This window comes from Dama dama, chromosome 15 (assembly GCF_033118175.1).
Source record: "Dama dama isolate Ldn47 chromosome 15, ASM3311817v1, whole genome shotgun sequence".
Taxonomy (NCBI): Eukaryota; Metazoa; Chordata; class Mammalia; order Artiodactyla; family Cervidae; genus Dama; species Dama dama.
In genome coordinates, this window is record NC_083695.1 from 57791077 (window position 1) to 57805243 (window position 14167).

At 42.6% G+C, this 14167-nt stretch overlaps 1 protein-coding gene across 2 annotated transcripts in view; it reads right to left on the reverse strand.

Annotated features, from left to right (window-relative positions):
• LIPA (lipase A, lysosomal acid type) overlaps window positions 1-14167 on the reverse strand; it is a 38088-nt gene that overhangs the window by 4284 nt on the left and 19637 nt on the right. For both annotated transcript variants that reach the window (XM_061162133.1, XM_061162134.1), the window contains exons 4-8: window positions 13246-13444; window positions 12024-12133; window positions 9323-9459; window positions 7077-7223; window positions 6139-6210 (exon numbers count right to left, since the gene is read on the reverse strand). In XM_061162133.1, coding sequence (XP_061018116.1) covers window positions 6139-6210; window positions 7077-7223; window positions 9323-9459; window positions 12024-12133; window positions 13246-13444 — 665 coding nt within the window. The remainder of the gene's footprint in view (window positions 1-6138; window positions 6211-7076; window positions 7224-9322; window positions 9460-12023; window positions 12134-13245; window positions 13445-14167) is intronic.

Below are 14167 nucleotides of genomic sequence, written 5' to 3' on the forward strand. Positions count from 1 at the left end.
ACAATATACACATAGTATGCCACTGTTGTGAATGTATATATAATAAAATAGAAAGAGAAAACTGTTTATAAACAATATTAAGTGGAGAAAAGTCAGAAAATAAAATTGAACATGCACTATGGTTATACTTAGGGTCAACCTTTCTAAAGTACCATACATATCTATGTCTTAAACATATACTTATTTTCTGATCATTAAGTCTACTAAGACCATATCCTAAGAAACTCATCTCCCTAAGGTATAAGGACAGATCTCTAATTCAAGAATACTTATCCTAGGATGTTTTATTGCTCAAAAAACACTATCATTGTAATAATAAAAATAATAATAAATTCAAGCAATAAAAAGCTGTTCTCAGTTACAAATATTTCTAAGTGTAGTTATTGACCTGGAGGAATATTTTTGACTATGGCACAGACTGTTATTTGTACCCCCAGGACCCATCCTTGCCTTCTTCCTTTCAGTAATAAAATTTCTAGGTTTTTTTGCTAAGCACCTAGCTGCCAGAGTAGGAACGATATCCCTCATGGGCTTCCTTCCTGTGGGCTGAAACTGCCATGAACGTGACCCAGTTTCAACCAGACAGAAGAGGCCAGTGCCCCGGGGATGGGGAGAGACACTACAGACACTCCATCATATTTCCTATATCCAGTCCTGCACTGGGTCCCTGCAGGACTTCCTGGAGCAGTCATGCCCCCGCCTCCACAATCACGTGCCACTGATGTCTGGACTGGATTCTGAGGACGAAAACTATTTAGTTGCTGTATTTTAGAGTCTCTGATACAGCAACTTAGCCTGTACCTAAGTAATACAATGCTACTTAATTCAATAAAAACAAAATAATTAAAAAGTTCACGTAGTGTAACTCTTCTTTTGTAATGGAAACAACTATACAAAAAAATTGTAAGACTACACTGAAAGAATTCAAGACACGCCAACCCAAAACAGGCCGCTTTGGCATAATGATAATTTGGAGTTAAAAGCACTTGAAAACCAGCAGATGCCAAGGAGGACACTGAGCTTTTTTCTTTCTAAAAGGAGACAACAAAACTTGCATGTGAAAGAAGCCCTCCCTATATCAGGGGGAAGAAGCATGCGCAACACCAGAGCCTAAGAGAGGAGGCTGTGGGAATCTATACAAACAGACCTTGTAAAAATAACTCTCATATCTTGTCAGTCTCTTCAGATAGTTTACTTTTCCACAACTGCTACTCTTTGTTCAACCTAGTATATTAGCACTTCAGCAGTTACTTCTTTGAGTCTTCATTTTTCTTGTGAGGGCTCCCATGAACACAGAAAAAAATCCATATGCTTTACCCCTGTTAATCTGTCCCACAGCAGTCCCAGTCAGAAACTCTAAGAGGGTAAAGGAAAAATTATACCTCCCCTATAATACCCAAATACTAGTAGTAGTTATCATGGGTGGTAGACATACGGGTGATGTATTTTCTTCTTTGTACTCACATATTTTTGAAAATTTCATAATGAACATATAAATGTAATAAAAAATTGCTAAATGTCTCCTACAGTGTTTTGAAGAGCCTAACTAATGCATATTTCTTAAGCAGCAGGTTTCAAACAATAGAGAACATCAGATCTTACAAGGTACTTACTAAAAAGCAGATCCCAGGGCCATACCCTCAGGAATTCTGATTCCCAACAAGTCTTGGATAGACCCAAGTTATCTTAGAGTGCCCTAAGTAATTCTGAGGGCTTCCAGGGTGGCTCAGATGGTAAAGAATCTGCCTGCAATGCAGAAGACCTGGGTTCAATCCCTGGGTCAGAAAGATCCCCTGGAGAAGGGAAAGGCTACCCACTCCAATTCTGGCCTGGATAATGCCATAGATGGAGGAGCCTGGTGGGCTATAGCCCACTGGGTCGCGAAGAGTCGGGTATGACTCAGCAACTAATACACACACAAGTAATTCTGGACAGCACTGAAAAGATACATTAGGACCTGCCTTCTTCAAAGAGGGGCGAGGACCTGGGCTCTGAGCACAGCCACCAAGGAGATTAGAGATTTTGGAAGAAATCTGAAACACATGAGGCTTATACAAGAGGATAAGATTTTAAGCTCAATTTAAAAATCCAGTAAAGAACTACATTTAGAATGATTGAGAAGCGAATGCTAATTACTTAAACAAAAGATTCATTTCAAAAGGTACTATGAATACAATGGCCCTTAAGGGCCAAAGAAAGCAACTATCTTCTTGACAAGGGGATGACAGGGGGAACAGAAGAGCAAAGGGCAGGGCCACCTTCTGCAGGGAATCCAGACTTCAGAAAGATTCTTGGGGCACATTCCAATGCAGCCAGGACCTAAAACCACATGGTCACCCCCGGACCTGAGAGCGCTGCTCATATCCACAGCCTCTGACTCCCACCAGCTGTTTGAGAAAAGGGCTAGACGAGAGCAGGAGCCTGGCTTATAGCCAGTCCAAGAGCTCAGCACACAGGGGAGGCATGCAGCATGAAGGAATGCCAACCTGGGGGGGGAAACGGGGGAAACTGCCAGCCGTGGCCGCCACACTTTGAGCTCAGCTCAGTCATCCTCTGCACAAGGGAGCATTGACCTCTGAGATGACAAAAGCTGGGCCTTCCTGAACAATGTCCATTAGGGTTGAGGGTAGAAACGCTCACGCAGATCAGCATATGTTGATGGCAGGGTATACAAAGAAAACCACCTACTAAACAGAGATGTGGTTGAGGAGAAAAGCAGGGGCCTGAATGGACACTTAGCAGTGAACATTTGAGGACTTTTGAAGGTTCTAAGACATTACTTCAGAGGTGAGTGTGTGCTCTTCTGCCTGTCACAAGCTCCCTGCCTTGCAGATGCCTCTCTTCTAAGCCAGACTCTGACACTGAGTCACTGATGCTTAGTACTGGGCCTCACAGTCACCACGGTGCTAAAAACCTCACACCCCATCCTGCCTGGTTTGTAGGGACAAGCCCAGGGGGCGGTGACCCATGGCACTCCCAACAGCCAGGGTTCCTGGGACATGAACGTGCCAGTAATGTCCTGAAGCAATGGGTCCCAAATCCTGTTGAATAGTAGAATCTAATGGGCAGAATTTTTAAACAATATTTAAATTCTCACCACTCGGCACCAGAGGCAGTCCATCCTAAAGGAAATCAACCCTGAATATTCATTGGAAGGACTGATGCTCAAGCTGAAACTCCAATACTTTAACCACCCCATGCGAAGACCTGACTCATTGGAAAAGACCCTGATGCTGGGAAAAATTAAAGGCAGGAGGAGAATGGGATGACAGAGGATAGGATGGTTGGATGGCATCACCAACTCAATGGACATGAGTTTGAGTAGGCTCTGGGAGTGGGTGTTAACAGGGGCCTCTGGGGCTGATAGATATGTTTATTATCTTGACTGTGGTGATACTTTTGCAGGTGTATATGGCAAAACAGACTACATTGTATACTTTAAATATTGTATGCCACTTATACCTCAATAAAGTTGTTTTTTAAAAACAAAAGTTTAGCCTTTTCAGTCCAAATGAACTGGAATCTCTAGGGATGGGACACAGGAGTCTTTGTGTTTTAAAGCATTGTTGTTGTTGTCATTAAGTCAGGTCCAACTCTGTGCAACCGCACAGAATGCAGCATGTCAAGCTTCCCTGTCCTTCACTATCTCCCGGACTTTGTTCAAGCTCATGTCCACTGAACTGGTGATGCCATCCAACCATTTTATCCTCTGTTGCCCACTTCTCCTCCTGCCTTCCTTCAATCTTTCCCAGCATCAGGGTCTTTTTCAATGAACTGGCTCTTCACAACAGGTGGCCAAAGTACTGGAGCTTCAGCATTAGTCCTTCCAATGAATGTTCAGGATTGATTTCCTTTATGATTGACTGGCTTGATCTTCTTGCTGTCCAAGGGACTCGTAGAGTTTTCTCCAGCACCACAGTTCAAAGCATCAATTCTTCGGCAGTCAGCCTTCTTTATGGTCCAACTCTCACATCCGTACATGACCACTGGAAAAATCATAGCTTTGACTAGATGGACCATTGTTAGCAAAGTGATGTCTCTGTTTTTTAATATACTGTCTAGGTTGGTCATAGCTTTTTTTCTAAGGAGCAAGTATCTCTTAATTTCGTGGCTGTAGTCACCATCCACAGCAGTGATTCTGGAGCCCAGGAAAATAAAATCTGCCACTGTTTCCACTTTTTCCCTATCTGTTTGCCATGAAGTGATGGGACTGGATGCCAGGATCTTAATTTTTTGAAAGCTGAGTTCTAAGCTGGCTTTTTCACTCTCTCCTTTCACCTTCCTCAAAAGGCTCTTTAGTTCCTCTTCACTTTCTGCCCTTAGAGTGGTATCATCTGCATATCTGATGTTGATATTTCTCCCAGCAATCTTGATTTCAGCTTGTGATTCATCCAATCTGGCATTTTGCATGATGTACTCTGCATATAAGTTAAACAAGCAGACAATATACAGCCTTATCGTACTCCTTTCCCAATTTGGAACCAGTCTGTTGTTCCATGTCCGACTCTTAACTGTTGCTTCTGGACCTGCATACAGGTTTCTCAGGAGGCAGGTAAGGTGGTATGGTGTTCCCATCTCTTGAAGAATTTTCCAGTTTGTTGTGATCCACACAATCACACAGTCACTTTAGTGCAGTCAATGAAGTAGAAGTAGATGTTTTTCTGGAATTCCCTTGATTTTTCTATGATCCAGTGGATGCCAGCAATTTGATCTCTGGTTCCTCTGCCTTTTCTAAATTTAGCTTGTACATCTGGAAGTTCTTGATTCATGTACTAATGAAGCCTAGCTTGAAGAATTTTGAGCATTACCTTGCTAGGATGTGAAATGAGTATAAGTTCAAAAGCCTGGATTGTAGTTAATCCAATGTCCAAGTGTGATCTGTCATGTCCAACTCTTTGTGACCCCATGCACTGTGGCCTGCCAGGCTCCTCTGTCCATGGGATTCTACAGGCAATAACACTGCAGTGGGTTGCCATTCATTTCTCCAGGGGATCTTCCCAACCCAGGGATCGAATCTGTGTCTCCCACATTAGCAGGTGAATTCTTTACCACTGAGCCACCTGGTAAACCCAGCTAATCCAATAGCTCTACGACAAACCCAATCCACCTTACTTTTTAAAAACAGTATTCTATTAAAACGTGTATTTTTAAAGGCAACTCACATGATTCTGATGCAGACAGTGACTGCCAGATGTTTGGAAACTGCTATCCAAGACACCCACTGCATCTTGGTTTGGTACTTAAATGGTGAGTTATTTCATATTTAAAAAGAGCCTGGGGGAAAAACTGTACAAAAAAACATGCCCCAAGGTAGAAATAAGTCCTTGGCATATTGTCAGGTGGAAAAAAAAAATCAAGCTATAAGAGAGTAAGAAGAAAATAAATCAATCTATTCCTATAATTATGATTTCTATCTATATCTTTACTACTTTCTGAAATGATATGCAGCCAGAAACAGTACAATGCAGAGACATTTCATACCCCTGCATGCACATTTTCTCTGTGGGGGATTACAGAACGATATTATCTTTCACCTTAAAAGAAACTTTATTATTATAGCCATATGTAATTTATACATTTTCTAGAATAAACATGCATATTTTTGTGATATGTGATCATACAATCAAAACTCTATATTAAAACTCAGTGACTCATTTATATCCATGACTGATTTAGCTGCTCATCCACTGATGTTTCAGATAAACTGTGTTCATAGGTTAATGCTGAAATGCTCCGTGTGCTTAGTTGCTCAGTCGTGTCCGACTCTGTGACCCAGGGGACTGTAGCTCAGCAGGCTTGTCTGTCCATGGGGGTCCTACAGGCAAGAATACTGAAGTGGGTTGCCATGCCCTCCTCCAGGGGATCATCCCAGCTCAGGGATCGAACCTGTGTCTCCTGCAACAGCAGGTGGATTCTTTACCACTGAGCCACCAGGGAAGCCCTCAATAGCTGTTTAGTGAATTTGCATGTAATGCAGTCGGCCCAAGGAAGGATAACACAGACAACAGTGACAAAGAGCCCAGGGCACTGGAAGGAAGGCAGCCCAGATGTGTGAGCAGATTTTCTGTTTCTTGGAATGCACAGAACTTTCCAATGCTGATTTTCTACAACCTCCCACCACGCTCCTGAATTGCCTACCTGGCTCCAGTGTATCATGTTTTGCACAGAAGTTCCGGCAGGATTGTGTGTTGCATACACAGGCACTCTAGACTGCAAAATAAATATGTGGGAATAAAGAATGAAAATAGCATGAAGGAGGCATTGATAATAAACATAGTTTACACTGGGAAGCATTAAAACTACAGAGCCATAACCTCAAATACATGAGCTTGAGAGCCGGAAAATATTCTTTGACCACAAATGTTAATACATCCTATAAAAATATGTATAACCTCACACACACAAAGGAAATACAGTAACACAGTAACTGTGGGGCTGTAACAGCTGAGATTACCGGTCATTTCTGTTTTCTCCTGCATGTTTTTCTGAATTTCCAAAGTTTTCTATGACAATCACACCTTGCTTCTTCTTCATCAGAAACAAGAAAAATCAACATCCCTTAAAAACTTCCTAGAGCCTTCATTTCAGAATTTTAAAACTTATTTTCAAACTATAACACAACAAATTACAAATGTAATTGGTAATTACCATACATTAGTACATTGCTGGCCAAGGGTTTACATTTTATAAAATAAATAAGTAAATGTATATAAATGGGTGTTTGTGTGTCAATGGACATTCCAATATTTAAACACACCTAAATGTGTCTATTATTTTAAAGAAAAAGTTCCTGAAAAAATATAAATATCAGAATTTAAGTGATGACCCATCTCCTCACTGCATAGTTTTCACACAGGTGCAATGTAGGAAACTGACAAGTGCTGGCCAGAGGCTAGCCACAGATGGTGTTTCAGGCACTTGCCAAGGTGGATTCTTGTGCCTCTGAAATGAGATTCTTGAGAGCTCTACTGAGGTCACTCCTGCCTCTCCCACATCCTCCAGCACAAAGACACATATTCACAGATAAAATAAAATCACTGAAAGTTTAAAGCAAGTGTTATCGTAAACATACATACCATATTCAAATTTCTCTCATTAAATCCACACAGAACAAAAAAGATATTTCCGCAAAGCTCCTTCAGAATGACATGAGTGCAAATACGTGTACTCAGCCACTTCAAAAACGCACTCTGTGGAAAAAATTCTTTGACCCCAAATAAATCCTATAAAATAAAAAGACTCTCTCAGCATTTCATTATGATGTACTGGCCTCCATGTCCCGCCTCACAAGCAGACACATGTCACCCATCTCCACAGAGGGACTCAGATGAGCAAGGGCAACCAGCAGTCATTCAAACCAGGATACCTGTGTGATATGCTTACTAAGGCTATAGCAGATGTCACAGATGTTAAAGTCTCAAATGCAAAAATGAAGGCAGCAAATCAAATAAGTCCAGAGAGGCTTTTACAGTGGGAAAGGGCCTGAATGATCCCTCATCCCAGGGCCATCCCCAAAAGGTTTCATCTGACATTGATAGATGGCTAGTGACTTCTGAGAAAGAGTTGAAACTGTAATTGGTCAGCAATGTGTCTCCTTAGAACACATATGTCTAATCCAATTCTACTGGCCAGTGTGCCAAATCCTGCCCACTCCTTTTTGGGGCTTTTTAATATTTGATATAAAATTTACCATTTGAACCATTTTTCAGTGTTCAGCTCAGCATCAGTATATTCACACTGTTGTGTGACCATCACCACTATCTATCGGTCTTCAGAACTCTTTCAGTGTCTCAGACTGAAACTCTGTACCCGTTAAGCAATAAAGAACGATGCCTCCTCTGTCAGCTTGCCGTTTTTATAAAGTTTTATTAGAACACAGCTGAGCTTATCTCTTTACACATAGTCTCTTGCTGTCCTCACATGATAATGGCAGAGTTCAGTGGTTGCAATGGCAATGATGTGACCCATAAAGTCAAAAATATTTACAGAAAATGTTTGCTGACTCCTTGTGTACACCAGACCTGATCAATGGCCCCTGGACCTGTGCTCAAGTATTTCTGGGGTAATCACCATGCCTTCCAGGCAGATCTTCACGTATGTACATAATATGAAACAGGAAAAAGATCTTCCTTATAGTGAACTCAAATTATCTCCTTATAATTTACACTTTTGCTACACTTTTGCTACACTTATCCACAAGGATAAGCAGAATGAAAAATTCAAATGCTTCCAAAGGCAGTTTTATGGGTTGAATTGTGTCCCTTCCTCAAAAGACATTCCCTTTATCTCCCTATGTGACATATTTAGAAATAGGGTCTTTACCAAGGTACTCAGTTACCAACAAGTTACACAGTTGGATACTGTCTACATTAAAAAAATATGTTTCTCTCTGGACCTATACAGGTATGTAAAATCACCCACAAGGTCCATAGAAAAAGACCCCAAACTGAGCACCATGAGGAAGGTACTAGGAGAAGCCTTGGTAGTTGAAGGTACTTTGTTTGTAATCTCTAATTGTTTATAATGAAAACTGAAGCTTCTATTACCCAAGGTATTTAAAATAAATCTGGTTAGAGGGGCCCATATCTTATCTGCCTGTCTGACCAGTGGTACAGAGAATCTGGATTCTGAGGTCAGAGAAGTGTCTGTACGTCCTGTGAATATATTTCTTAAATGACCAAGAGATATGTATACATTAAGTATATATTCCTGTATGGGGTTTCCAATGTGTGTGTATAAATGTATCATGCCCAGAATATAGATAGTGCATCTGGCCTCAGCTGGTTCTCAACTTCTCATAAAAATTACTGCCTCCTTGAGTACAGCCTGGGGGCTTCACATATTGATCTCTGATGACGTTATCAGCCTGTGCTTAGGGGTCATATAATAAAATATAATAGTAACTGTGTCTTTAGATCACCATCAGTGTGGCCAAGGTCGGGCACGGGGAAGCTCCTGTCTCCCATCTCCTGCCTACTCCTCTATGCACAGGCCCATCCTACGGAATAAAGGGCAACTTCAAGGAGGTTTAAGCTGCCTTTCTCCTGGCCTTCCTCGTGCACTCTTTCTTGGCAGGCGGGGCGCTGCACTGATGTGTTAACCATGAGAACAGAAGGCTCCAGTGTAGAGTTACGGATACCTTCACTGACTCCCCAGGATCTGGAAGTAGGGGTGAAGCAGGGAAGAAAAATCATGGAAAGAAGGAAACTCACTACTCCATTGGTAGGGGAGGAAGGCACGCATTCTTCTACTAAAGGCCAATTCTTCAGCACCAAAGGACATCTGTGAAGGAAGGGAGTGGGGGTGGGGTGGGTCCAAATACCTTGAAAGCAAGATCTGGAATCCATGCTAATTTAACTAGAGGACTAGTCATGAACTCAGCTGAAACCACAGGAGCCAGGGCAAAAAACATTTTAATCTTTTTGGCCAGCTCAGGGATCCGTGAAAATGCTATAAAACCTGTGAGAACAAAAGGAAAAGAACAGAATTCCATCTTTAGGACTTCCCTCTGCAAAGGCAAGGCGTGGGGCGGCGGGGGGGGGGGGGGGGGGGGGGGGGGTGCATGTCGCCCTCTAGTGGCAACTGGAAAACCACGCAAACAATATGAAAGTCGTTTGTTTAGTTGTGCCTGACTCTGCCACCCCACGGACTATACAGTCCATGGAATTCTCATGGCCGGAATACAGGCCAGAATACTGGAGCGGGTAGCCAATCCCTTCTCCGGGGATCTTCCCAACTCAGGGACCAAACCCAGGTCTCCCACATTGGGCTTCCCTGGTAGCTCAGCTGGTAAAGAATCTACCTGAAATGCAGGAGAGCCCGGTTCAATTCCTGGGTCGGGAAGATCTGCCGGAGAAGGGATAGGCTGCCCGCTCCAGTATTAATGGGCTTCCCTGGTGGCTCAGCTGGTAAAGAATCTGCCTGCAATGCAGGATAGCTGGATTTGATCCCTGGGCTGGGAAGATACCCTGGAGAAGGGAACGGCTACCCACTCCAGTATTCTGGCCTGGAGAATCCCTTGGACTGAATGGTCCATGGGGTCGCAAAGAGTTGGACACGACTGAGTGACTTTCACTTTTACTAGATATTGAGTACAGTTCCCTATGCTATACAGTAGGTCCTTGTTGATTATCTATGTAAGCGATGCCAGGAAGCAAAACTAGAAATGAGGGCCTCTGAATGCCTATGTAGCTTTCCCAGGTGGCACAGGGGTAAAGAATCTGCCTGCCAACGCAAGAGACTCAAGAGACACGGGTTTGATCCCTGGGTTGGGAAGATCTCTTGGAGAACAGAATTTTCCAGTATTCCAGCCTGGAAAATTCCATGGTCAGAGGAGCCTGGAGGGCTTATAGTCCATGGGGTTGCTAAGATTTGGACACGACTGAGCACACATGCACACACAGAACGCCTATGTGTGCACACACTGAGTTTGGTTAAATAAGTAAATCAAGTATTTGTTAAGTGCTTGTTTCAATTTTCAACCTAGATATACACTGGAAGAAATCCAAGTTGCTAGAACCAGGAGACGTTTCCCATTCCTTTATGATGTAAGCCAGTGACTGAAGACTGTATTCCTAATAGCTTCACCCCACGGTCTCCATGCCTTCATCACTAAGAACGATGTACAAAGGTATTCAAAGCAATCACCATGGACTCAAAAGGAACTTACACATTTAGAATCCTCTAGCTCTAAAACCCACTCCAATGTTCTTGCCTGGAGAATCCCAGGGATGGGAGAGCCTGGTGGGCTGCCGTCTATGGGGTTGCACAGAGCCAGACATGACTGAAGCGATTTAGCAGCAGCAGCAGCAGCTCTAAAATATCTTTTAGCTTCCTCTTGGGTCACTTCTTGCCTTAAACGTGGCCCCAGAATGTCAATTTTGAAAGCAGCGGGGCAAAGGACACAAATAAACAAGTCAAGGAAGAAGGAATATAGATTAAAAAGTGGTTAAGTCCATTAATAAGAAGGGCAATTATGTCCGTGTCACTTTTTGCTTGAAGGCTCTCAAGCTGGCAGAGAGGGGAGGGCTGGTAATGAGAGCAATGCTACTTGACCACATATCTGGAGACACTTTAAAGCATTTTTACCTTTCATATCATAGTTTCTGTCTAGGAAAGTATTCTAAGGAGATTGTGTGATAGGAACACAAAGATATTAGTCATAGCTTACCCTTAAAGGGGGAATTAAACCAATTATGACACAGGTCTCTAGTCCCTATTCAGGGGAACTCGTTTGCTCAAATTATGGGCAATTTTTTTTTTTCTTGAAACTTTGCTAAATTTTGTTTCTATTACAATGAACACATATTACTTTTATCATCAGCATAAATTAAAAATACTTGTGAGTTTTAAAAACTGTAAATAAAGTATATTATGGCATCCTTAAAATTAGCTTTAGTCTATTTCACTTAAAAAAATCAGCACATTTCCTTGTTTTCTTTATAAAAGTCCCTACATTTATAAAACTTCTTATCATCTATCTACCCTCTCATATCCCCATAGTATTTAACTAGGAAGATATGTAACAGGCTCTGTGTGTGTGCATGCTCAGTCGTGTCCTACTCTTAGTGGCTCCCTGGACTGTAGCCCGCCAGGCTCCTCTGTCATGGAATTTTCTAGGCAAGAATACTGGAGGGGGTTGCCATTTCCTACTCCAGGGGATCTTCCTGTCTCAGGGATTGAACCCACATCTCTTGTATCTCCTGTTTCTCCTGCAATGGCAGTTAGATTCTTTACCACTAGTGCGACCTGGGAAGCCCCGTAATAGGCTGTGGCTTACATTAATTCCTTCAATCATGGGAACCATATACAGCATGTTTACCTATTTATGTTTAAGTATGAATTTCCAGAGAAGACTCAATTTTACAAAAATTCTTTGCCCTTTTCATCATTTCTGCTCGGCATTAAAAAACAAACACAAAACTCCATCTGAACTAACATTTTTTAATATTTCACTTTTAAGGGCAAACACAAATTCTGTAACAAGACATTTTATCAACCTTCCATTTTTACTATATACATACCTATTGTGGTGCCTTGAGAATGACCCACATAATATAGTTGTTCTTGGCCAGTTTTATTCAGAATGAAGTTAACTGAATCTGGTAGGTCATAATTTGCCATCTCATCAAAACTGTAATCCAAAAAAAGGAAACTTTCCATGGAGACATTGCATACAAATACAACAGCATACAAATATCAAGTGTGTGGGTCTGATAAGTCATTGCACGCTGAACACAGCTGGGTACACCAGTCCTGAGTACAGGAAACAACATTACCAGGATTGCAGAAGCTTCTCTGGGCTTCTTGATAACCATGCCTCCTGAAAGAACTGCTTTCCTCATTTTTCATAAAACAGTGTGATCCATTTTTTAAATTTTCTATGAATGGGATCAAACAGTGCGTATCTTCCTGCATGAGACTTCAGTCTCTGCCCTTGCATATAGCTGTCGGTTGGTTACTGTGTCAATACATCACACTTTATTTGTCCATTCACTGCTGATGGGCATTTGGGAGTTTCCAACTTTTTGCTATTACAAATAATGTAACAACAAATATACTCCTGGCCAGGCCTTTGGTAAAAGCTCTCATTCTTGTGTTTTATGGCCTTGGGTGGGTTCTGGTATTACAAATGGGAAGCAAGCCTGAAGGAGTCCCTGGTGCTGACTTTACACATGTGCTGTTACCACCACGCCCAACGTGTCAGGCTCTCTGCCAGCCTCTTTCCAGCTTGCATCCTCTCTGTTAAGTCCCCAGTGACCTTACGAGACAGGTATTTATTATCCCCATTTTACAGACACAGAGGGCTTCTGCCACATGCATCCTTAATGTCATGCAGTGATTAACTGGTCCAGCTGGAATTAAGAGAGAGAAGAGACCTTCTGGAAATAAGAAAAGTGAACATTTGGAGGACATGTTTATGAAGGAAAGGAGAAGGTTATGGGACACAATTTACTCAGCAGAACCCACACCACCAGGAATGCCAAAATAACTAAAAATTCCTTATTGAATCTAATCCTTCAATGTAACCATTTATTTATAATTTACCTTACTGCTATTTATTAAATTCCTAACATTTGGACTACATGTTTATGAAGGAAGGGAGAAAGCTAAGGTGTAGAAACCTTCCATAAACCACTGGTTTCATGTCATATGATCTTGAATTCCCCATCTATTTGCCTCCCCAATATTTACACTGAGGGTACCAAGGAAATAGATCCCTGCCATAATCGACTCAAAAGATACCTGAAGGCCCAGAACTCATCCTGAGAAACTGAAAGAGTCTTGTGTTTCCGAGACCAGGTGTTTCCCCTGCTGTTCCCCATCCACACGTCAAAACCAGCATCTGCCAGGATGAAGCCCAGGCTGTTGTTGGGCAGGTTTGAGACCCAGTTACTAGAGTCTGCCAGCAAGCCATGCTGCAGGAACACCACTGGTTTGGGACCTGGAAGGCAATCATGTTTAGGAGTTAGCAGCACAAAGCATCAAAACTGACATGATATCATGCTAACCAGAGAAGTCGCAAAAGATCACAAAGCAAATGATGAAATAGAAACAAAACACCGAGGTGGTGTTACCATTCAGGGGTAACTGTACTGCACATAATGTGTGAAGAGAGCGTGGGAGCTGTTTTTCTTGGGCACATGAAGACACTTCTCACCCATCAAAGGTGTTTTGGGACTGGGCCATGGGAAACGTGAAAGTGGAAGTTGCTCAGTCGTGTCCGACTCTTTGCGACCCCTTGGACTATACACTCCATGGAATTCTCCAGGCCAGACTACCAGCGTGGGTAGCCTTTTCCTTCTCCAGGGGATCTTCCCAATCCAGGGATCGAACCCAGGTCTCCCACATTGCAGGTGGATTCTTTACCAGCTGAGCCACAAGGGAACCCAAGAATAAGTAGCCTATCCCTTCTCCAGTGGATCTTCCTGACCCAGGAATCGAACCAGGGTCTCCTGCATTGCAGGCGGATTCTTTACCAACTGAGCTATCACGGAAGCTCATGGGAAAGATGATTGGACATTAAAAGACCAGGAAGTCAGGCTGACCAAGGAAAGACCTTAGGGGACCAGTGGGGCAGGAATGCCTTGCTCCAAGAGGCTCTGGGGCTGGTCCTCACTAACAGAAGGCGCGTCTGTGCTCGGTGGTATCCGCTGGGGAGGGTTAA